The sequence below is a fragment of the Mytilus galloprovincialis genome, chromosome 10 (assembly GCF_965363235.1).
Source record: "Mytilus galloprovincialis chromosome 10, xbMytGall1.hap1.1, whole genome shotgun sequence".
Classification (NCBI taxonomy): Eukaryota; Metazoa; Mollusca; class Bivalvia; order Mytilida; family Mytilidae; genus Mytilus; species Mytilus galloprovincialis.
The window spans coordinates 74,874,434-74,897,517 of NC_134847.1; the positions used below are offsets into that span (position 1 = coordinate 74,874,434).

Consider the following 23,084-nt stretch of genomic DNA (forward strand, 5'->3'; position numbering starts at 1 on the left):
TGTTTTCTGACAGCTAGTGCAAGCCACTAGCAACTAATAAAAAAAACATGCATCTAAGACTAAAGTATCAATCAGTACACATCCAACATCCAATGGATTTAGTGAAAATAATGGCAACAGTAGTATATCATTGTTCGAAATAAATCGATAGAGTAAAAAACTAATCCGGGTTACAAACTAAAACTGAAGGAAACGTATCAAGTATGAGAGAACTACGACGCAACAGAAACACAATTTCAAAATGTAACACCCACAGAAACGAACTATAATGGAAAAAATGGACATTTTCCTGACTTGGTACAGGGCATTTAATGAAAAATGATAGGTTGAACATAGTTTTGTGGCATGCCAAACCTCGCGCTTTAATGGTTAAGATAATTATAACATTAAAATTACAACATTACACGACAGGGATACAGTTTATAAATGTATAGACGTCATAAACAATCACAGAAAAAACACGACTTTGTGCAATGCATGTTTTAAACTTGATATTTAATAGAATACAAAACCCCTTGTTAGTATATAAGCTAAACGTTTCTTTAGTTTATGATTGATTGAAACGCCTGGTGTAACAAAAGAATGTTTGAATGACATTTACAAAGGATTTATGCTAATTTCAAGCCAGGTCGGTAGTATATCTACCTAGGAAAAAGATTTACCGGCTGCTGTTTTTTGCTTTTTGTCAATATATGTAGTATCAGTTAAATCAAAAACTTTAAACGGATTTCTTCAGTCTGCTTAAGTGTATACTACTAAACCAGGTTAGTTGAAATGTTGAGTGCGTGCTAGGTTAAAGCCAAGAGCCTGTTATCTTGTATGTATAGTTGATTGCTTGTCTGTAATTTTGTTTTGTTTATTGTTGTAGTATAAATTATGCCGTTGTTTTTTTATTTTTATTTTTTCCAGTGTTCCAGTGATTTTCATATTTGAGGATCTAACAGTGAGCTACTTGTAATTGTTCACACATTAATTATTTAACCTTTTTTTGTCAATTGACAATCATTACCAAATCTCCTTATTTTTATCATGTTGATATTCAATGAATTGGTTAATTCTTTTTTATCAAAATGTTTGTTTTATATTTTATATTTTCATACCTGGTGGCCCATGTATTAGGCTAAAACTTGATCGTAGAGCTAGATGAATAGCCTTAGTCTGTTGTTCATTGTTCCATGGTAAACTAATATCAATATCGTCACTGGAAATGGCCTTTGTATGATCTTCATCTATAATTTTAAATAAAAAAAAAGAGATATGTATTTATAGCCAGATTAACAATTACAAATTGCTTCCTATGACAAAGCAATTATATATTCATGTATACATAATTATACACGTATGAAAATTTTACGACCGAAGTTCATCATTGAATGGGTTTAACGAGAATATTATAGCATATTATGTATTCGTCGACAATGTTGGATCATACTCTACAAGGAATTAAAGTATATTCATTTATAATTAAATAGGAGGAGTTATGATAACAGAGGTGGTTTCGGGACGTAGTGGGCATGTCAAACTAAATTTGGGAAAATATAAATAGAAAATAAAAAAAAATCGTGCGTTCAAAGCGCTGTTCTGTAATGACTGTAATCCTGAATTAATTCTCAAACTTAGAATTGAAAGACAAGGTTTTAACAAAATGAAGACTATGTTAGAAGCATGATGATCATAAGGAATAAATATTTTAGTTATCTAAGGTAAATTTTGCATGAAGAAGTTAAAAAAAAAATCCATAAAAAATGTAGCAACGAAGATTTTGATAAAAGTATGTTTGAATAATATGAGTACGGAAGCACAGAGTACTGAGCTGATGGTATCATCGGGGGATTAAAGGGCACACTCAATGGTATTTACACGGTCAAAGTAAAGGAAAACAAGAATGTGTCCAAAGTAGACGGATTCCCCACTCGCACTATCCTTTTCCATGTTCCATGGACCGTGAAATTGGGTAATAATCTAATTTGCCAATAAAATTAGAAAGATTATACTATAGGGAACATATGTACTAAGTTTCAAGTTGATTGGTGTTGAAAATTCTTACTTGTCTTTAAATTAGAAAGATCATATCATAAGCAAAAAGTGTACTAAGTTTAAAGTTGATTGGACTTCAGCTTCATAAAAAACTACCTTGAACAAACACTTTTACCTGAAACTCCCACTTTCATTTGTTACGTTCAGTGAATCGTAAAATTCGAGTCAAAAGTCTAATTTGGCTTTCAAATTAGATAGATCATATCATAAGCAACAAGTGTACTAAGTTTCAAGTTGATGGGACTTCAGCTTCATCAAAAACTACCTAGACCAAAAACTTTAACCTGAAACTTCCACTTTCATTTTCTATGTTCAGTGGACCGTACAATTCGGGTCAAAAGTCTAATTTGGCTTTTAAATTAGATAGATCATATCAAAAGCAACAAGTGTACTCAGTTCAAGTTGATTGAACTTCAGCTTCATCAAAAACTACCTTGACCAAAAACTTAAACTTGAACGGACGCACAGACGAACGAACGGACAGACGGACGGACGAACGGAGCCAAAGGCCGGAAAACATAATGCCCCTCTACTATCGTAGGTAGCTACAGGGCATAAAAAGCCCTTTATAAATTTCGTACGTCCGAACCACTTTTCTAAATCATCAAAAACGCCCAAACACAAACAGTTGAGAGTCAAACATGAACATGAAAAAATACCAGTATGAGAAGCTATATATAACAAAAATGTCATTAAAGAAAAGTAATATTCATGTTAAGTCGTATTTGCCAAATGAAGTTTAAACCTATATGTTGTTTTTTTATATTTTCGAACGAATAGTTTAAGAAAACATGTGATACATCATGACTTTATCATTATTCTGATATTGTACAGTGATTTCTGACAAGTTAATATCAGCATTCAAGAATACTTTATAATCTATGTATACTTTTGGATAATTTTAGTGAGAGATGAAAATGGGTGGTGATGAAAAGGCTCTAGCAACCAAATACGTCTTTTTCTCAGAGGATCAAATCATTTTAAATTGTCAGAATATGCAAAAGTATGGAGATGTACATCATAATGTTATTCTCCTTTTTTTTTTGCTCAGCTTTTTGTCGTCAACCATATTTCTTTTATAGAGGAAATGTCTTATTATGAATACATATTATATGACTTTATGTATCACTTAATCCAATGAATACTATAAAGACTAAGAACTTATTTTCGGTTATACATGTATAGGGTTCAGTGTCTGTCTGTCCTTTAGTTTGAACAAGAAATTATTTCATCAAAGAAGTTCAAAACAATTATCTGTCAACTATGTAAAATAAAAAAAATTCATCTCCATTGAGTTTTTTTTTCTATACAACCACTTCACAACTAGCTACTATTATTCGTTATTTGTTTTTGCAACTGTTGTCGTACTGTAACATTTACGCGTGGTTAACATCTCGTTTTGTCCTTAGTTGTATTTTGGTCGTTTTGGAATTTTGGAATTTAGGCCCTCCATGCCCTTCAACTTTGAAATCTTTTTGATCTTTCAAACAGTTTTATTCGTGCGTCACTATTGAAGGATTTTTGTGTAGACAAAACACAGGTTTTTTTTATGTACAAGAAATGCAACCCTGTTATCTAGTTATGATGATTTATTTTATTCATAGCTCTTGGCCGATGGTTTTGTTGTTTATTATTTTCTACACATGTGCATAAAAAGGGTTATGAATTTGCCTCCTTAGTCAAATTTCCTTTAATTTCGGGCTTTATTACACGTTAAATGAACATGTTATTCCTACAAATCAATGATTTAAGCGGTAGTGTCTCTTTAACGTCACTGGTGAGTCTTTTTTAGACGAAATACGTGTCTGCCGCAAATACAAATGTTCAATCATGGTATCTATGATGAGTTTATTTACAACCATTGATTCGATGCCACTGCTGGTGGAGTTTTATTCTCCAATTATATGACCAGCACAGTAGTCAGCACCTCTGTGTTGATATGAGGTCTCATTGATATGGTCATTATTATAAATTCACCGTTTACAAAACGTTGAATGTTTTAACTACATTTTCACTGAGGCTTTTCTACCTCAGTAATATATTACCGTAGCTAAATTTAGCCTTATTTTAGGAATATTTTTTGTCGATATCTAATTGACGTGGCTCAATACGTATACGTCCCGTCAATGTGTTGTTTTTATTGTCCTTCATTTTTGCTGGTGTGTTTTGTGAGATATTGAATGAGTGCCAATGAGACAACTCTCAATCCAAGTCACAGTTTATAAAAGTAAACCATGAAAAGTCCAGGTACGCTCTTCAACACGGAGCCTAAGCTCTCACCGAACAGCAAGCTATAAGGGGCCCCAACAATTACTAGTAAAACCATTTAAACTGAAACACCATGCTTGTTTGTGCTCCTTTTTTAAACATTTGTTTGATTTTGTTCTAATTGAGATTGTGACAAGGTGATGACTGCTGTACCCATATTTTTACAAGTGTTCTTATTATGTCTGTTTGTTCACGCATCGTTGTAAATATAATGGAATTTGATGTGATTGTCATACAATTGAAAGGTTAGAGATATATTTGGTTCAAGCCACCATTTTCTACATTTGAAAATGCCTGTGCCAAGTTAGGAATATGACAGTTATTGTTCTTTCGTTTAATGTGTTTTATCATTTGATTATGCCCTTTTATTAGGTATTTTCCGTTTTGAATTTTACTCGGAATTCAGTATTTGCGTGATTTGACTTTTTCAAATAGAATGTGTTCTTCCATAACACCTTTAAAAAATAAACAAAATATTTACTGCAGTCTTTTTTACACATTCTGTCATTGTTATATTTAGTTTTTTGAATTTTTTGTGCATCTGAGATTGTTATGCCCTTGTATTGCATTGCTTGAAATGAATTGTATTGATTTCCCATTGTCCCCGAACATTGAAACCCTAGCGTTCATGGCGGTTGTTTCGGTGCCGAATGTGACTATGTCCTAAAAAAACCGCTAGTACACGTAAACAATTAAAGGCATAGCGCACCAAATCAAATTCAAAACGGAAAACATACAAAGTTGCACACACTTAATCATATAATTTGCTATAGAATGTTATAAAAAAAGTCTAAAACCAATCTCTAGATTGGCTTAATCTAGTCCCACCGTAACACGATAACAATATTGTTGGCCAAAAGCAGCTATGGTCCAACATTATAAGGAGAATCCCAAGTAAGACCCCTTTTTGGTTCCAAAATATAGCAGTTTTGCAAAATTGTTACTGGACCTGGTCCTTTCATTAATTAAAGTTCAAACAAGACACGTCAACTCACCTATGGGCTTCGTTTGTCTGTTTAATGCAATTGCTTGTGCAAGGTCAGTTGATATATCCAGACAATTCAGAAGTATGTCAACTCTTCTGCAATAGAAAACAGATATGAATAAGCATCATTTGACATCCGAAATTATCTTGCAAGCTTAGTAAAATAGTATTTATTTTTTGGGTTGATAGATTTAAATTGATAAAATCAACAACATTTACAGTTATCTTGATGATATTTTTTCGTTGAATAATTGAAAATTTTCTCAATATACTGCTGAGATTTACCCCAAGGAACTTACATTAAATAAATCAAATGTATTCGGTAATAACTGTCCTTTCCTCGATTTAGATATTTCGGGAAACTCCACACTAAAACTTACGACAAAAGAGACGATTTTTCGTTTCCTGTTGTTAATTTTCAATTTTTAGATGGTGATGTTCCTTTGGCACCATCTTACGGTGTTTATATTTCACAGCTCGTTCGCTATGCCCGTGTCTGTTGTGACGGTTTTTTTTATTTTACCGAACGCAATCTATGTATTACTGGTAAATTATGAAACCAGGAATATCGTTAACATAAATTACTTAAGACCTTTGCTATATGTTTCCATAGATATAAAGATTTGGTTTTGCAGTTTGGTTGTTCCTAAAGAAAACTTATTTCAAATGGGATAGCACATCTCATTTTTACAGAAATGTGTACTACGGTGGCAGAATGCGGCCATGAAAGAAAAAAAAATATGTTGTTCCCTCAAGATACTATGTCGTTCCCTCAAGATGCTATGTTGTTCCCATATGATAGCTATATCGTTCCCTCAAGATGCTATGTCGTTCCCTCAAGATACTTTGTCGTTCCCACAAGATAGTTATCTCGTTCCCTCAAGATACTTGAGAGAACGACATGATATCTTGAGGGAACAACATATCATTTTGAGGGAACGACATATCATCTTAAAGGAAAGAGAAAACTATCTTGTGGGAACGACATAGTATTTTGAGGGAACAAGATAACTATCTTGAGGAAAGAAAATTACATCTTGAGGGAACGACATAGTATCTTGAGGGAACGACATAGCATCTTTATAGAAAGATAACTATCTTGTGGGAACGACATAGTATCTTGAGGGAACGAGATAGCTATCTTGTTGGAACGACATAGCACATAGTATCTGGAGGGAACAACATAATTTGTTTTTCTTTCATGGCCGCATTCTGCCACTTTAAATGTAGTTAACCGTGGCCGGAAATTTAGAAATGATCCATGTTAACTTGTCGCTCCTTTAAATAAACTTAGGCCGTGTTCACATTGACCTAAACTCGGTGTTTTATTAGTGCAACTCACACATAAACTAAACATAATTACGTTCCCATTAATAAAACACAATGTTTACAAGTAGTTTAAATCATGTTTTGTCTACATGCAGTCGATAGTCGATGTAGGCCTTGTGTAGGTTAAGTTTACACAAAACTAGGCATTCAGAACTTTAACTTTCCCATTTATATTTAAAAAAAGTCACGATTTTGGTATAAAATTAATACTTATAATACTTATAAATAAAGATCTTTACAGAAATATTTGTCTAAACTTGAAGTATTTATTTGTTATAAAAACACTTAACGTAGCCTTATCAAAACAGACAAGACTCATCCATCATCATTGCCGAATACATAATTCATTTGAAAAGGTCTTGCCGAATCGAATGGACGTACACACTGACAGAAATATTTGCCACTGGTCTTTACTCAAAGAACGATTCACTCATAAATGCATTACTGAAAAAGGGTAAAGTTAATTGTTTGTTTGTGTAGTATCTCAGACGTTAGAAATAATTAAAAAAAAACCAACATTACCCCTCCTTTCGCCAACTACTCCTTGGACAAAAAATTCTATTTGAAACAAACAGAAAAGATAGAAATGTAGTGATCCTTAACATCGCAATTATTTTTCATCGTCTGTAAGAACGCATATACAGGCTACGTTTTAATGCGTATTTGAGACATCTGTAAACTACTGCAAATCATCCAAAATGATTTTCTGAAAGAAGCAACCATGTTACTCCAAAAAAAAAGGGGGGTGTTCTGAGTCAGAATTTTTGCTCGCGCGAAAACTTATATTTAGGTTTATTTTAGATGGTACTGATTCAAAATTTTACACTATAATGTATGGGAAAACTTTGGATTCAGAATATTTTTTCATTCTAGTCATCTGTATGACCCTTTTTTTTAATCAAATTGTGGAAAAATCCACCCCCTTTTTTTAAAGTCAAATGGTCGTTCCCTAACTGCTAGAAAAGTTGTTCGAACATTAGAAAGCTGTTCTACGTATTGACCATTTAAATGACATGTAGTTTACAAGTGTGAACAAAACTTATGTGCAGGTAGCTAAACAAGGTGTATGGGTGTGAACAAAACTTATGTGCAGGTAGCTAAACAAGGTGTATGGGTGTGAACAAATTTAATGTGAAACTAGTGTACATTACATTAAACCAAATGTAAACATGTTCACTGTACACGGCGTTTGGTTTGAACACGGCCTTATTCAAAAAGGTTACCTATGCAACACTGTAATAAGATCATTGAATGTTGTTTTTATTGGTATAAATATTGATTTTGTTATCGGTAAGTTAAAAGCTAACTAAATATTAAAAGTATGTTATATACACATACATATTCATGGGTCTACAATCTGTCGATACCTGTAACTTGGCATTGCACAAGGTCATGTTTTTCTCTGGCTGTTTATGACGTCTTTACACTAACTCCATTCGATGTTTGATGTGTACGGATTGATAGTTTAGTCTTAGATGCATGATTTTTTTTATTAGTTGTAAGTGGCTTTGAACTAGCTGTCAGATAACTGTGAGTACTCTCAGATCTGTTTATTGTGTCTTTTTGTATCGGGATGTATAAGTACCCGGTCACGTTCACTTGTATTTTTGTCCATCTGATGAGTTAAGCCTTTTTCAACTGATTTTTATACTTCGTTCTTGTGTTGTACTGTTATACCACTGTCCCAGGTTAGGAGGAGGGTTGGGATCCCGCTAACATGTTTAAACCCGCCACATTATTTATGTATGTCCCTGTCCAAAGTCAGGAGCCTGTAATTCAGTGGTTGTCGTTTGTTTATGTGTTACATATTTGTTTTTCGTTCATTTTTTTTATATATAAATAAGGCCGTTAGTTTTCTTGTTTGAATTGTTTTACGTTGTCTTATAGGGGCCTTTTATAGCTAACTATGCGGTATGGGCTTTGCTCATTGTTGAAGGCCGTACGGTGACCTATAGCTGTTAATGTCTGTGTCATTTTGGTCTCATGTGGGCAGTTGTCTCATTGGCAATCATACCACATCTTCTTTTTTATATTAACAAAAATCCATTGTCCGATCAAGAAAAACTTATAAAAAAATCATAATTTTCTTAAATTTACACTAAATCGTTTATAGTGACAGAGGTACTGACTGCTAGAATTTCAACTCAGTTTTACTACCAGATGAGAATTATGTGAAATAATTATAAATATTATATCAGAATATGTTATAATAAATATCACAATTTAGAAAATAAACATTTGAAATTAAATACCATCAAAAGTGAATTAAGAGGCGCAACCGTCAAATGTTCCAAGTATAAAAACATGAAATTACGGGAAATATAGTCCAGTTAAAAATAAACGGCATGTTGAAATTCAGAAAATTCTCTCTCGTACATATTTAGTTATAGAAGTTATTACCCTTCTGATTGAATTAAATATTGTTAAAGCAGATTTTATAGAGAAAATAGTAAATAATATAACCAGAGGGGCTACTATACGATCACATGCCGAGCATTACGAAGGCAATGAAAAAAAATCAAAAATACTTCTTGTCATTCATTAGAAAAACGCAAATCTAAAAATAAATATATTAACACATTAGTTGTAATTGACATAAAATTATGTCACAAGAAAAATTCTAAACAAAGATTGAAATGCTATGGCTTTTTCTACCTCGGGAATAGATTACCTTAGCTTTATTCGCCAAAACGTTTCAGTAGTGTTTGGTCCTCAATGCTCTTCAATTGCGTATTTTATTTTACCATAAAACATTTTTTAGATTCAAGTGTCACTCATGAGTCCTTTGTAGATGAAACGCGCTTCTTGCACAAGTACTTAATTTCAATTCAGGTATCTATGATGGGTTTACTATGACTATTCTCTCGAGACCGGAGCCATCTCAATCAACCAAAGATGGGGTATTTTGACTATTATTATAAGAAAGATAAAGACAGTACACTCTTTCTGTTTTAAGTTTGAATACAAATTATTAGCCAAAGTTATGGCAGAAAGAATAAAATATGTCAAATTTTATATTAAATTAAGACCCTAATGAAACGGAATATGCGGTTGGTAAATACATTGGTGAACATATACGACTCATTGCTAATATCATATTGTGTACTACATTGAAGAATTATCCAGATATTGTATTACCAGTCGATTTGGAAAGGCGTTTGATACGCTAGAATTGAAATTTATTCAAAAGTCATCGGTTTGTTTTAATTTTAGTAACAAATTCCGGAAATTGGTCTGAACTTTTTGCCTAAATATATCTAGTCTTGTCGTTAAATAATGGATTTAGTTCTATTTATTTCAAAGCTGAGAGAGGTGTTTGACGAGGGTGTCATTTGTGTCCTTCTATTATTTTTTTTGGGCCATGGAACTACTGACAATAAGTATTCTTAAGAATAATCAGATATATAGTATAAAAATGGGGGACATTGAAATAATGATTTCACAGTAGGCTGATGATACCATTTGATTTCTGAAAGATATATTTTTTTACTTCAATTGTATTGAATTCCTTTAACGATTTTGAGAACTGTAAATTTGATCAAAACCAAAGAAACATGGATTGAAAGAAAAAAAAATAACTAAGAAGATCCCTTCCGATTATACGGACAGATGGTTTCAAAACCTTAGGTTTGAAATTCAATTCAAGAACTAGTTAGTTCTAATTAAATTACAATATACATGCAGAGATAAAAAGGAGCCAATAATTGAAATGTGGTAGATCCTTTCCTTGAATTTGAATTTATTAAATCACTTGAAATATCGAAGCTTTTTTATATCATTTTATCTACAAATGTAACAAAATCTTATTTTATTATACAACGTAACAATAACATATTTTAATGGAATGGTAATACTAGGAAAGTTAAATAGAAAAAAGTAAAATCACAAAAGTACTGAATTCCGAGGAAAGTTCAATCGGAAAATCCCTAATCACATGGCAAATTCAAATGACAGAACACATAAAAAACAAATGGACAAAATATGTTAAAAGTTATTCAAAAGTCTATTAGCGCGAATTCCCGAATGGATTGAAAGTCCAAAATTTGAATTACAGCTGTTATCCTTTCATATGTTATGGGTAAAAAGATTTCTGTCAGAACATGACTTTACATGGAAACTTGTTTCCAAAGCATTATTCCCTCTTTTTTATTGCCATGATTTATTTATAAGCAGATGTAAATTAGAGTTTTTGAATTAAAAACACTTTTTAAAGAAGAGATATCTGCTAGGAATGGATTCAATGGAACTTTTAATCCGTTACACCATTTCAAGTAAGAGAAGAATGCATTTGCTTCAATCGTCTTATCAAAGTTGACATGAAAGTCAATGATATCGTAGATGACAATGGCAAATATCTGTCTCATAACGCTAATAATCAAAAGTGTAATCTGAATGTTACTTTTGTAGACACTCTATCAATTAAACCTGATATATCACGTAACTGTAATTACAGCAACAAATATCACCTAGCTGATGCAGCAACTAATTTGGATTTGTTTTTGGAAATTAGAATAAAAAAATGCCTATCAGAAAGAAAATTCTAAAGATGTTTATTCACTTTTTATTGATCAACTTATCAATAAAATGTTTCTCTTATCTCACGACAAAGGTGGGACGAAAGTTTCAATACAGGAGTTAGTGATGACAAAATGGTAAAATATGTATTCACTGGCTTTTAAATGTACTATAGAGAGTAAACTACAACCTATCAAATATAAAATACACAGACAAGTCTGAAACTTATATATGTGGCAGTTGTAAAGAGATAGCAACTACAGAGCATCTTTTGTTTGGAATGGACAGACAAAAAACAATTTTGGAAAGAATTTTCTAATTGGTGGTAATTTGTTTTTGGAGTAGGAATATTGTGATTAAAAACATTGTCCATTTGGTGTTTTGAATCTGATAACTTAGTTTTAAATTATTGTATTCTACACAACTGACTAACTTAACGTATACAATCAATAATGTAAAGATCACACAATTAGATAGACTGTTAACATCTGTGCAAGCTTTCTTTTAAATTTTTTTAAGACGTTCGGAAATTTGAGAATATTTATATCTTAATGAAAAAAAACACGAGTCATATGTTATAAATGTGGACTTTACGGTTATTTACAGATTGGATGTCGGGTAATTTCAGATAACCAGATGAATTCTTTAAATTTTAGGCAGCCTATCACCAGGGAACGGTTAAGTGAATGATGATATCGACAACAGAGGAACCACTCTAGGAAATATTATTGACTGGGAAAAAGCACAAACTATAGATTAAGACATCAGACCATGAATTGAATTTGTCCGCCAGAACAGAAAACCTAGAATAGAAGATATAGGACCTAGTCAACTTCAACATCTTAGACTGATTGATAACTTAATATACAGAGAAGAAAAAAAAACATAGATAGAGAAATGAGGAAGCAAAAAGTTGTGGCTGTTACTTATGCACCACTGTATTTGAAGCTATGGATAACGATATGGAACATCTTGGAAAAGAAAGAACACTCTCATTAAAAAAATCGATTCTTTTGGCCAAAACGAATAGAGATGTCGAATATTGGATTGAATAATGTGATCGCTGTATATTGAGATAAACACCAACTAAACAAAGAGTGTCATTAGTCAGTATCACTACTTCAAGACCAATGGAACTTGTTGCTATAGACTATTTAATATTGGAACCATCAAAAGTATAATATCAGAACATACTCGTCATAACTGATTACTACAGAAGATATGCACTAGCCATTCCGACCCGTAATAAAACTTCTCAAACTATAGCAGATGATTTTGTTAACAATTATATTGTACATTATGAATTCCGCAAAGACATCATTTAGATCAAGGAGCTTATTATGTAGGAAACGTTATAAAAGAACTTTATTTATACACAGGGAACAAAAAGTCAAGAACAACAAGCTATCACTCTATTGGTAACGGTATCACAGAAAAAATCAAAAGAACTGTGTTTAACAAGTCTGAATCTTTTGGAAATCACCAGAAAGTCAACTGGAAATAATACATTGGACCTTTGGTACATGCATACAACTACTACTGGTCAGTAACCTTATTATACAGATGTTTGGGTGTACTCCGATACTTACCATTTGATGTTGTTTTTGGATTAAGGAAGGATGATTTTGGGCCTTCACGGCATATCAACTTGCTGAAGAGGCCGCGAAAAAGGCTGGAGAAAAAACAGAATGATACCAAGGTCCGAGGAGCTTACATTGGCATTGGAGATAAAGTTTTGGTCCGAATCCTTGCATTTGATGGCAATAATAAATTGTCTGACAAATTGGAAGAAGAATTATATACAGTCGTTAATCAGCCAAACACAGATAAACCAGTTCATACAGTTAGAAAGGAAAACGGAACAGGAAGAACACGAACGTTACATAGAAAATTACTTTTACCCATTGGATTCATCTACGAAAAGGAAACACTGTAAATAAAAGATCATATTAAACATTCGATTAAGAAACAGGACAAACCAGAAGAAGGTTCAGATTCTGATACCACATCAGAAGACGAGTCTGGTTTTGAAAACAAAGACCAATATTTTGACTGAAAGAATCATCACTAAAAAGACACTTGATCCAAATGTTGATGAAACACAGCCAGAAGTTAACAACAGAGAAGCTGTAGAAACTATAGATCCGCATTGAGACGCCCATACTGCTACACAGGCTGAGCAGGAAGAATATGTACACATAGAAAGCGCTCATATAGAGGAAAGTGTCGGCCGACAGGAAGATACACCTGAGGCAGATATATCACTAGAGGCAGATGATTAATATACTGTTTCTGTCAGACGCTCAACTATTCGCTTGGTATACTTCAAGTGAGTACGATACATCTAAGTCAGCCGTTAGCGTTTGGAGTGAGTAAAACAGAAGAGTTATTGCATTACTGATCTTGTAGATACTGACCGTTTTGTGGAGCAGCACGCACTATTTAAGATATTTTGAAGAAATCTACTATTTAAAATGATATGTAACTGGACGTCATTTTTCCTGCAGCAGGGAGTATGTGGTAGATTGTTAATTTGGATATTTTTGTTTTTACTTTACTTTTGATATTGTGATATTATATATTTGATGGGTGTAATATTTTTAATTCTAAGTACTTATTGAGAAGTTTCTAGTCATGTTCCAGTGGTTATGTTCATTGTATAAAGGAACATATCCGATATCATCTGTGAAACGGTTATTCTATAAAAGAGAGGCGCACGATACCAGAGGGACAGTCAAACTTATAAATTGAAAAAAAACTGACAACGCCATGGCTAAATATGAAATGACAAACAGACAAACAATAGTACACACGACACAACATAGAAAACTAAAGAATAAACAACACGAACCCAACCATAAACTAGGGGTGATCTCAGGTGCTCCAGAAGGGTAAGCAGATCTTGGACCACATGTGGCACCGTCGTGAGATATCAAATCCGGTAAATAGTCTAATTCGGCACGGTCAACCACTCATGATGGATTGGCGTCCGTAAAATTTACGAAGGATTTATTTCAACTTCACCATTTGGAACTCTTGGTTTAATAGCTTCCTTGTGAGCAGCAACCCTCTATAAAGGAAATAATGATAGGAAAGCACGGAAATATCTTATCAATTAGGAGATATATACTCCGTATGCAGGCGCTGCTGGAATTTTGCTACTTCGAAATGGATAGATCAAAATTGGGAAGTTGAAATCATCTCTTTTGTTGTACAGTTGTGATTTCAATCGACCCTCATTGTCAATTTCTAGATGTTAGTCAAGATATGAGGCCGACTTTACTGTATTTGTTGTATCCTTTATCTCTAGTTCGATGGGATAGATGCGTTCAACATAAACATCAAATTTTGAATTATTTATTGAGAGACCATCATCTACATAGCGGAAAGTAAAGTAAAAGGATATTACTAACTTTTTTACTTTCTTCGTAAGAAGTTCCTGTATGAAGTCAGCCTCATAGTAATAACGAATCAAGTCAGAAAGAAATGGGTATAATTGGTTCTCATTGGAATGCCGAAAGTCTGTTGAAAACCACCTCCTCAAACGCAACAAATATGTTGTCAATCTAATAATCAAGAATCTTGATAATGTCAGTTTCAGAAAGTTTTTTTTGGTTTGAATCAGAATGTTCCTTTACAAAGTAGGATAGGACAATATACTTGAATCTACGTTGGCCATTCTTGTTTATGAAACAAATGACTATCAAAAGAATAGTTGGTAAAATAGAACATGTTTAGATGTGTAATTTATGATGAATAAAATATGTCTCTGTCAGATTTATATGTCAATAAAATGGAAAACTATTTGGTCTGTGGTGACATTTTGAATATTGTATTTTTGGTTATTGACAACTAAAATAAATAGAGTTATCTTTCTTTTTATTGATATTACACAATAAAACGAATCCATTGATCCTGATAAACATTACCACAACCTAGTCACAGTAGTGTAGGTTGCACTTTATAAATACAGCTTTTTACACAAATCACGCGTAAATTGAGGAGATATATAATACTCATAAATACTTAAGGTTTTTTTAGTACTGATTCCTAGATATGATCTCTATAGTGTGTCTAAATAAGACATATCTTAGAAATGGTACTGTACCAGTATAAAACACATATATAGCGGTGAAATTGAATTTTTAAATAGAGGTTTGAACTCTTACAGGTTAGGGTCAGGTACATGTTGAAATATGCCGGACAGCTCTATGTTTGGATCTTTGAATAGAATACTAGTGTTTTCTATTCTAGGATATTTTTTTAACGAAACATCATTTTTTTTAAATTGTCACCCGTAAACGGAGTTCCTACCAGAAATTGCATTGTCTGTATTAACAGAAGTGTAACCTTTGTATGTCAGTTTTCATGACGAAATCTAAATAGAATTTAAGTCTCAATTCATAGTGTCAACTAGTATTTATATTTCGTATACCGATACCTCTTTTTAAATTGTAATAAGAGATCCTTGCACAAATCACGTATGTTATGACTCTTATTTTTCTCTAGCACATTTATATTTTATTCATATGACTGTTTCTGATTTGAGAGACGTTAACCGATATTGCTTTTGTTAGAGTTCATGTGATTTGCCAATTTGCCGTTGGTCACTTGTACTTTTTTCTCTTTTTCAATTTAAAAGATTTGAACATCGCAGACTAGTGTCGCTAGATATTGGTTCATGGAAAGAAAAATTAAAAGCAAATGCTTGTAAGGGTTCCGCGGAACCCAGTTTCTCGCCTCCCTTTGCTGTTAATCGCTGGCTCAACAAAAATGAGTAAAACAATTGATAAAAATATTTATCTCGATAATAGCTTTTGATTGATAGAAGCTTCTGTCCAAGTTGAGTAAAAATCCAGGAGAGTTTATGAATTTAATAACGGTTTTAAAAACCTTTAACTGCAGATTGTAATAATATGTAATATTTACTGTAAGAAAAACTTAGTATATATATAAGTATAATATAGGAAAAGTGGTACTAAATTTTAACAAAATTTCCTTCTAGATACTAGCCTTTGATCATAAACAAGCTTCTCTGCAATTTTGGTACAAATCCAGATTAGTTTAAGAATTTATTAAAATTCTAACTACAGAGTGAATGTAATGCTTCCTGGCAGAAAAGGTAAAATAAGGGAAAAAATGATTATTTTTAACTAAACATACTTCTCATATTGTTATGATGGTATGATACTAAACCCCTAATGGGAAGGGTTGTGCCTGATATTCATATGATGAAATCATAATCTTTCAATCAGTTTAATTGAATTCTGGAGCTGTCATGTCAGTTAACTGCTAGTAGTATGTTGTTATTTATGTATAATTGTCATTTTGTTTATTTTCTTTGGTTACATCTTCTGACATCAGACTCGTACTTCTCTTGAATTGAATTTTAAATGTACGTATTGTTATGCGTTTACTTTTCTACATTGGCTAGAGGTATAGGGGAGGGTTGAGATCTCATAAACATGTTTAACCCCACCGCATTTTTGCGCATGTCCCAAGTCAGGAGCCTCTGGTCTTTGTTAGTCTTGTATTATTTTAATTTTAGTTCTTGTGTACAATTTGGAAATTAGTATTGCAGCTGAAGGACACCTCCAGGTGCGGGAATTTCTCGTTACATTGAAGACCTGTTGGTTACCTTCCGCTGTTGTTTTTTCTATGGTCGGGTTGTTGTCTCTTTGATACATTCCCCATTTCCATTTTCAATTTTATTCTGATATCTAATGACCAGTATAGTTTTAAAAAAATTACCACAGAGTGATTATGTGTGGTCGCTTTTTTGACAAAAGTGGAAGGCTCGTCAAAAACATGATTCACTTACAAGGGACTCTTACATTAGAATCTGCGATGTTTTTCTTAATTTTTATTTTGACAAAATTAAACCAAACTGGTTGCGATGTGCGTGGTATTTCATTATTTCACTATCATAAATGTTTGAACAATAAAATGCATTGCTAGTATTAAATTTAAGGGAAAATTCAAATTCTATCAAAAATATTGATATTTGACAGACAATGTTTTTTTAAGCATGATTTTGCTAGCAGTGGTTATGCATTTTAATTTCTTTTAAATAAAGAGGTGATGATATGAAATTCATGTTCAGCTGTTTCAATTCAATATTAATTTTCTTAAAGTGTTGGCATTGCCCGGCATTGTAGAAGATATTATTATATAAATCATGGTCAGTAGTAAGCTACAAACTACTTACATAATGTGAAAACTTACTTGTGGAATTCCGGCTTTTGCATTATTTCAACGCTGCATAAAGTTTTAGTGGTTAAAGACAGCGACCGCCTTTCAGTTTTTATAAACTCGAAACAAACTTTTAATTGTTCAATTTCAGTATTGTTTCGCAGTTTTGACACTCTTGTTATTCTTGCGTGGTTCGTCAAAATTTTATAATCATGTGGAGCGGAGAACTTTCGTATATGTAAAAACTCCCCAGAGGCAGCAGATACTGGACATTTAATGCACAAATAATCAGAGTTATGTGCCCATTCTTTGTCTGTTTTTCTAAAACCGTACACAGTTGTATCGGATAAGTCAATATTTCTCTCAAAGCAAAAATCTGATCTCAGAATAAAATTTCCTCCTTTTGCATCAAATCGTATAGGTAAATCATTCACGACGATAGTATTGTCTTTCACAATAGTCATGGCAGTTTCCATTTTCATAATTGGTGTCCATATATCTATATATTCTTTGTAATCTGTGTACCTAATACTTGTGGATGTTGTAGGAAATTCGGCAAAGCAACCTATAGGGTCTTTTCCATGTTTTAGACAATATTTTACATTTTTTGTCATGTCGAGGATATCAATGCAAGGTGTTAATAGCCCTTTCTGCATTTCGGAGGATAACTGTACTGCTACAACTTGTCCATGATGAAAATTCATACTGAAATTGCAAAACTGTTCAGTTATGAATATTTTTCTTTCATTGATTGTTTTTTTTGTGGGATCGATGATTTCGGAATTGACGTCATTTTCTGTGTCTATTGCGGAATACAAAAATGATGTCGACAACTGTTCACCCGGTTCTAAATTATTACCCTCCGGTTTTAGATCACGCAACTCCTTACCGTCAATTATACGTTTTATGTATTCTAACCAAACAGACGTTTGCTTAAAATCTATTTTCTGATTTGGGTCAATCTTCTGAGGACATCCTTTCTTAGATACTATGTACCCTTCCAATGGGTGTTTTGGGTAAGGTTTTTCTTTATATACAGAATAAATTCGCTTCTTCCAGGTCAATTGCATATATTTCCTGTTAGCAGCACTATTTAGCTTATCGACATCCATTTTGAATTTTGGTTGTTCCGAAACCCCCAACAAATTTAATTTAATTGTTCTACAGTGTTTTTTCAAAAAATTGCATCCAGGAATAAGTAATGAAATTTCTTTTTCATTGCAATCTTCTATGTATGCATGAAAGATTTGTGGATCAGATTGCAATGTATGCGCGAACAAGTATGATTTACACTCATTATTATATTCCTGTGCTCTTTGTAATGCTGTATTTACATCATGACAAATGTTTTTGATCTCCTCGCAGCTATAAGGTGAAGGTTGTCCATCAATTGCAGCGTGGAGAAGACGATGAACTACCAAATCTGTGAATCTTCTATTCGGTGCAGTAGAGTGAGTGTAAGGGAACATTCCTAAAGTAAAATGTTTCCCTTTTACCCCCTGGATATATCCAGAACATCTATATTCTGATGGATTTTGAATCGACTTCCATTCATCTATTATAAGGGCATGCAATGGGTGTAATTCTTCTGTCAACAAGAGTTTTGCAGCTTTTTTGTTATCACCTGCTTGCAAGTGATCAATCACTGATTTCCACAACCATTTTTGCACGTATGTTATATCATTACAACGTAGCTTTGTATATCCATTAAAAAAATTGTCTATACATATCTTTTTTTCTCTTTCATGAGGAAAATGTTGGAACGCTAACACCATATCAACAACTTTTGGATATTTTGCTAATAAGGCTATCAATCTTGTCATAGACGGGGGATCTTGACATCTAAGCGGAATACAGTCTGGAAATGTTCGCATTAAGTATGATGTGACAGAATGGTTGGTCAATATCATCAACTCTTCTATTAAAAAGTACGCCTCCGGATAATTTGTCGAATTCTCCTTGTTTTGAAAAAACTCAAGTTCAAAGGGTATTGAAAACATTCCATATCCGAGTCTTTTTTTTCTTAAAGATTTAGCAATTTCAAATAATGATAATACTTCTTTTTTAAGCGGAGATTGTGAATCATTTTCTATAATGTCTTGTACCTTTTCGTACGAAAGCTGGCACCTCGATTGAATTATACTTTTAAAGCATTTAGTATTTTTATGAATACAATTTAGATCTTTATCAAAATGATAGAAAATTGTTAGAGCCAACCTATTTTTAGATTCAACCAAACTACATCTTTCTGTACAAATTGGTTCAGGAAGCATCTCATGCGGATCACTGAACTGTCCACGAAAAAACGTTGTTCCCCTATGTCGTGCCTCAAAATCAAGGGCGCAATTTTGTTCTACAAATACACTTACGTCCGTTATATGAACTCCAACTCTCCATTCTCCATTATCAAGTTCCTTTATACTGACTGCATCATCCAACACCTTGGAACCAACTGGATCGATGGTAAAAACATTACAATCTTCCGTTAAGTCTATTCGTTTACTTTTGTCATCCATATATTTTATGTCAAAGTCTAAATAATTTATTGTGTCATTTGAATATAATGTTGGAACACTGTTTCGTAATTCTAGAATTTTTAAGCCTGTCTCAAACTCTCTTGTTGATTCGTGAACTTTTATTATGGCACCTAATGGATATAAACTGTTCCATGAAATATATGCTACATAAAAAAGATATCTCTGTCGCAATGCAGGACTCACGGGTATTGATTTGTCGTAGGATATTGCTTGTGTATTTTCGTTGTACGTATAAACGTCAATACTGAATGGACATTTTTCTTTGTTTTCACTAAGTAGAAAAAATTTTGGCAGTGTTTTACAAATAGGTTTTGCTTTATCGAATTCAAACTTATCTAGTTCACATACAAATACGGGATGAGATATTCCATTGTAGCGATTTCTTTTTAAACAACCTATAACTTCTCCAAAAAGTTCTGCTGAACCTTGTATTACTTTTGTAACTCGGTGAATGTATGGGCGATCTGTGATCTGGTATATTTGAACTACTACTTCGTCATCCGTGAAAGCCTTGCCACATTTCGATCGACCTAATATTTCAACGGTTGCAGCTCCGTTCAAAGGTTTCTCTAATGTGCAAATGGCTTCATGAGAAGATCGAATCTCAAGAGTACCCTTTCTGAATTGTTTTGGGTAATCATTACACTTGGTCTGTAAATCAACTTTGTCCTCAATAAAAGGCGTATAAAAGTTCCTGAATTTGTTTGAAAATCTCCGAAATATTTTTTTTTGGCTTAGACTTGTACAGCATCTTTCGGACAAATTTAATCCATACTGTATCATTTGTGTATCGATTAATTTTTTATGTTTGTCATCAATGGCCACCGCTTTTGACTTTCCGTAGTAATCTTCTTTTACTTTTATTTGTTTTTGCTTTCTGTTTTCGTTTCCTTTATCCACATGGGCACTTTTATTGCTGTTATCACTGCCGATCTCATCATTGAAATGAATGACTGAATAATCCTCGAGATAATCATCACTTGAACAATGTATATTAGTGTAGTTGTGATAGTAATCTTCTTCATCGTTCCATTCATGATTTATTTCAAAAATGTGTTTATCGTCGATCTCTCTATCTGATAAATCCGATGCTAAAGGTTTTTTAATTTTTTTTAGAGTTCTACGTCGCCTGGCTGATAGGTACTTTGTACTTTTGTGGTCAAGAGGTTGCTTTGAAGATTTCAAGTATCCAACATCTTCAGTACAAGTATTGCTGTCTTCCAACGTAGAAGAGTGTTTTAGTGTGTCCTTTAATACACCTGCAAGATAAATTTAGATAATCCAAGTATGTATATACATTAAAATATGTATACAAGTATATCTGTATACTAGAATAGTGAATGAAAATGCACGGATTGAAAACGGGGAAAGATACAACAATCCGACCAATCAGCAGAATTCAATTCGAAGCCACCAAAGGGCCTATAATACAGCAGGAAAATCGACCTATATGAAATGATATATATGTATCTTAAAGGACTACCCGAAATCATTACTATTTTTCCGGTTTTTGATTGGGTTCTGGGTGCCAAGTCATAAGTTTTTTTTTACATTTTTCACCTGGGGAAAATTTGTTTTCCGTTGTGATATTTTCAGATCAATATTTTATGCAAAATGTCAAAATCGTGTGTTACTTGATTTGATATTCATATCATTATAAATATGTACACTAAGTTTTAAATTGAAATAACATATACACACTGTTTTAATTAAAAACGCAATTTTGTGTTAATGAATATATACGAATAATATTATATTGAATGTTGTTGTTATAGATATGAAAATCACTGTGACATTAATTTAGCAATTCTCTGAACTATAGTCAGGATTTTCATATAAATTGTCTCATGCACCAATGGCTAAATACACATCACGTGCAGTAAAATAAGAATCGATAGAAGAATTATTATAAAATCATTTTATTGAATACGAAACACACGAACGAACATAATAACAGACGACCGGATGGACACACAGTACAGACACATTGTCTTATCTACTTTCATTGACGGTTCTACACAAGAAATCTTAGAAAGAACTTACCTTTAGAAACCCTGATTAACGCTCTTTCCTGGAATATAAATGATAAATCATATGGTATGAACCCCTCTTCAATGCGTTATTATTATATATTATATGTTCCATTGAATAGGTATAAAAGAGGGACGAAAGATACCAGAGGGACAGTCAACTGAGAGAAGCACTGTTTGTCAGAGGACGGCGTCTTTTTCAGACACGCCGTATATAGAAGTGTATAACTAACTTTCACCCGATGTTAGACCCTTAATACGATAATTTTGGACATTAAAGTCATGTGAAACTAGTGAAATTCTTGAAACAATGCATGTATATATCATGAACTTAGACTTCTATGCACGATTTAATCTTTTTTTACGCATTCATATCGTATTATCATACACAGGAAAAATTGCAACATATGTTTATCATATGTTTTCAAAACATATGAAAAACATATGAAAATCATATGTTTTTCATATGTTTAGGACAAACATATGATAAACATATGTTTACAATCATATGTTTACATATGTTTTGAAACACATGAAAACATATGTAAGCAGACATATGTAAACATCTGTTTTATGACACATGTAAACATATGTTTGTAAACATATGAAAAACATATGATTTTCATATGTTTTCATATGTTTTAAAAAAAAATAATGAAAATTGAAGAAAATGTCAAAATTAGTATCGAAGCATAGATCATCCCAACAGCAGAGCTTTCTAATTCTGAATCATGAACAGAATGTGAAATAAGTGAATGAGTTATGATTAATAGATAATAATATAGTAAATATTCTTTATATAATTTATAGTTTGTTCTTTATTCTCAATTAGTTTTCTTTATTGATTACCCCATTTTTCTCTCTCTGTTCTTTATTAGTTATTATTTATTCTGCATTTTTTTTTTCTTATTCCCTTTTCTTAAATCTCTAATTTTGATTCCCGACCCTTGTATTACGTTCTTGGCACGTAGAATTCGAAAACCGGGAAAACTCGGAAATATTTTCACCGTTATCGTTTTGTGCACTATGACACGCAAAACCATGGACGCTCACGCGATCATCCGCAGCAGTCTACAGCTGTTATTTAAGTTTTAAGAATGGACAGAGAAAGATTCTACTTCTTCTTCTACATATAAACAGATAAATTGAATTGGGTGACTTGTCGATTAACTAGAAGAAACCGGGGAACGA

General features: G+C 32.7%; 1 protein-coding gene across 1 annotated transcript in view; it reads right to left on the reverse strand.

The window, feature by feature from the left end:
- Positions 1-20,847, reverse strand: part of LOC143048382 (3'-5' exoribonuclease HELZ2-like) — a 44,496-nt gene extending 23,649 nt beyond the window's left edge. Inside the window, exons 1-3 of the mRNA XM_076222048.1 lie at positions 17,360-20,847; positions 5,301-5,386; positions 1,101-1,229 (exon numbers count right to left, since the gene is read on the reverse strand). Coding sequence (XP_076078163.1) covers positions 1,101-1,229; positions 5,301-5,386; positions 17,360-20,646 — 3,502 coding nt within the window. The 5' untranslated portion in view covers positions 20,647-20,847. The remainder of the gene's footprint in view (positions 1-1,100; positions 1,230-5,300; positions 5,387-17,359) is intronic.
- Positions 20,848-23,084: the final 2,237 nt, after the last annotated feature.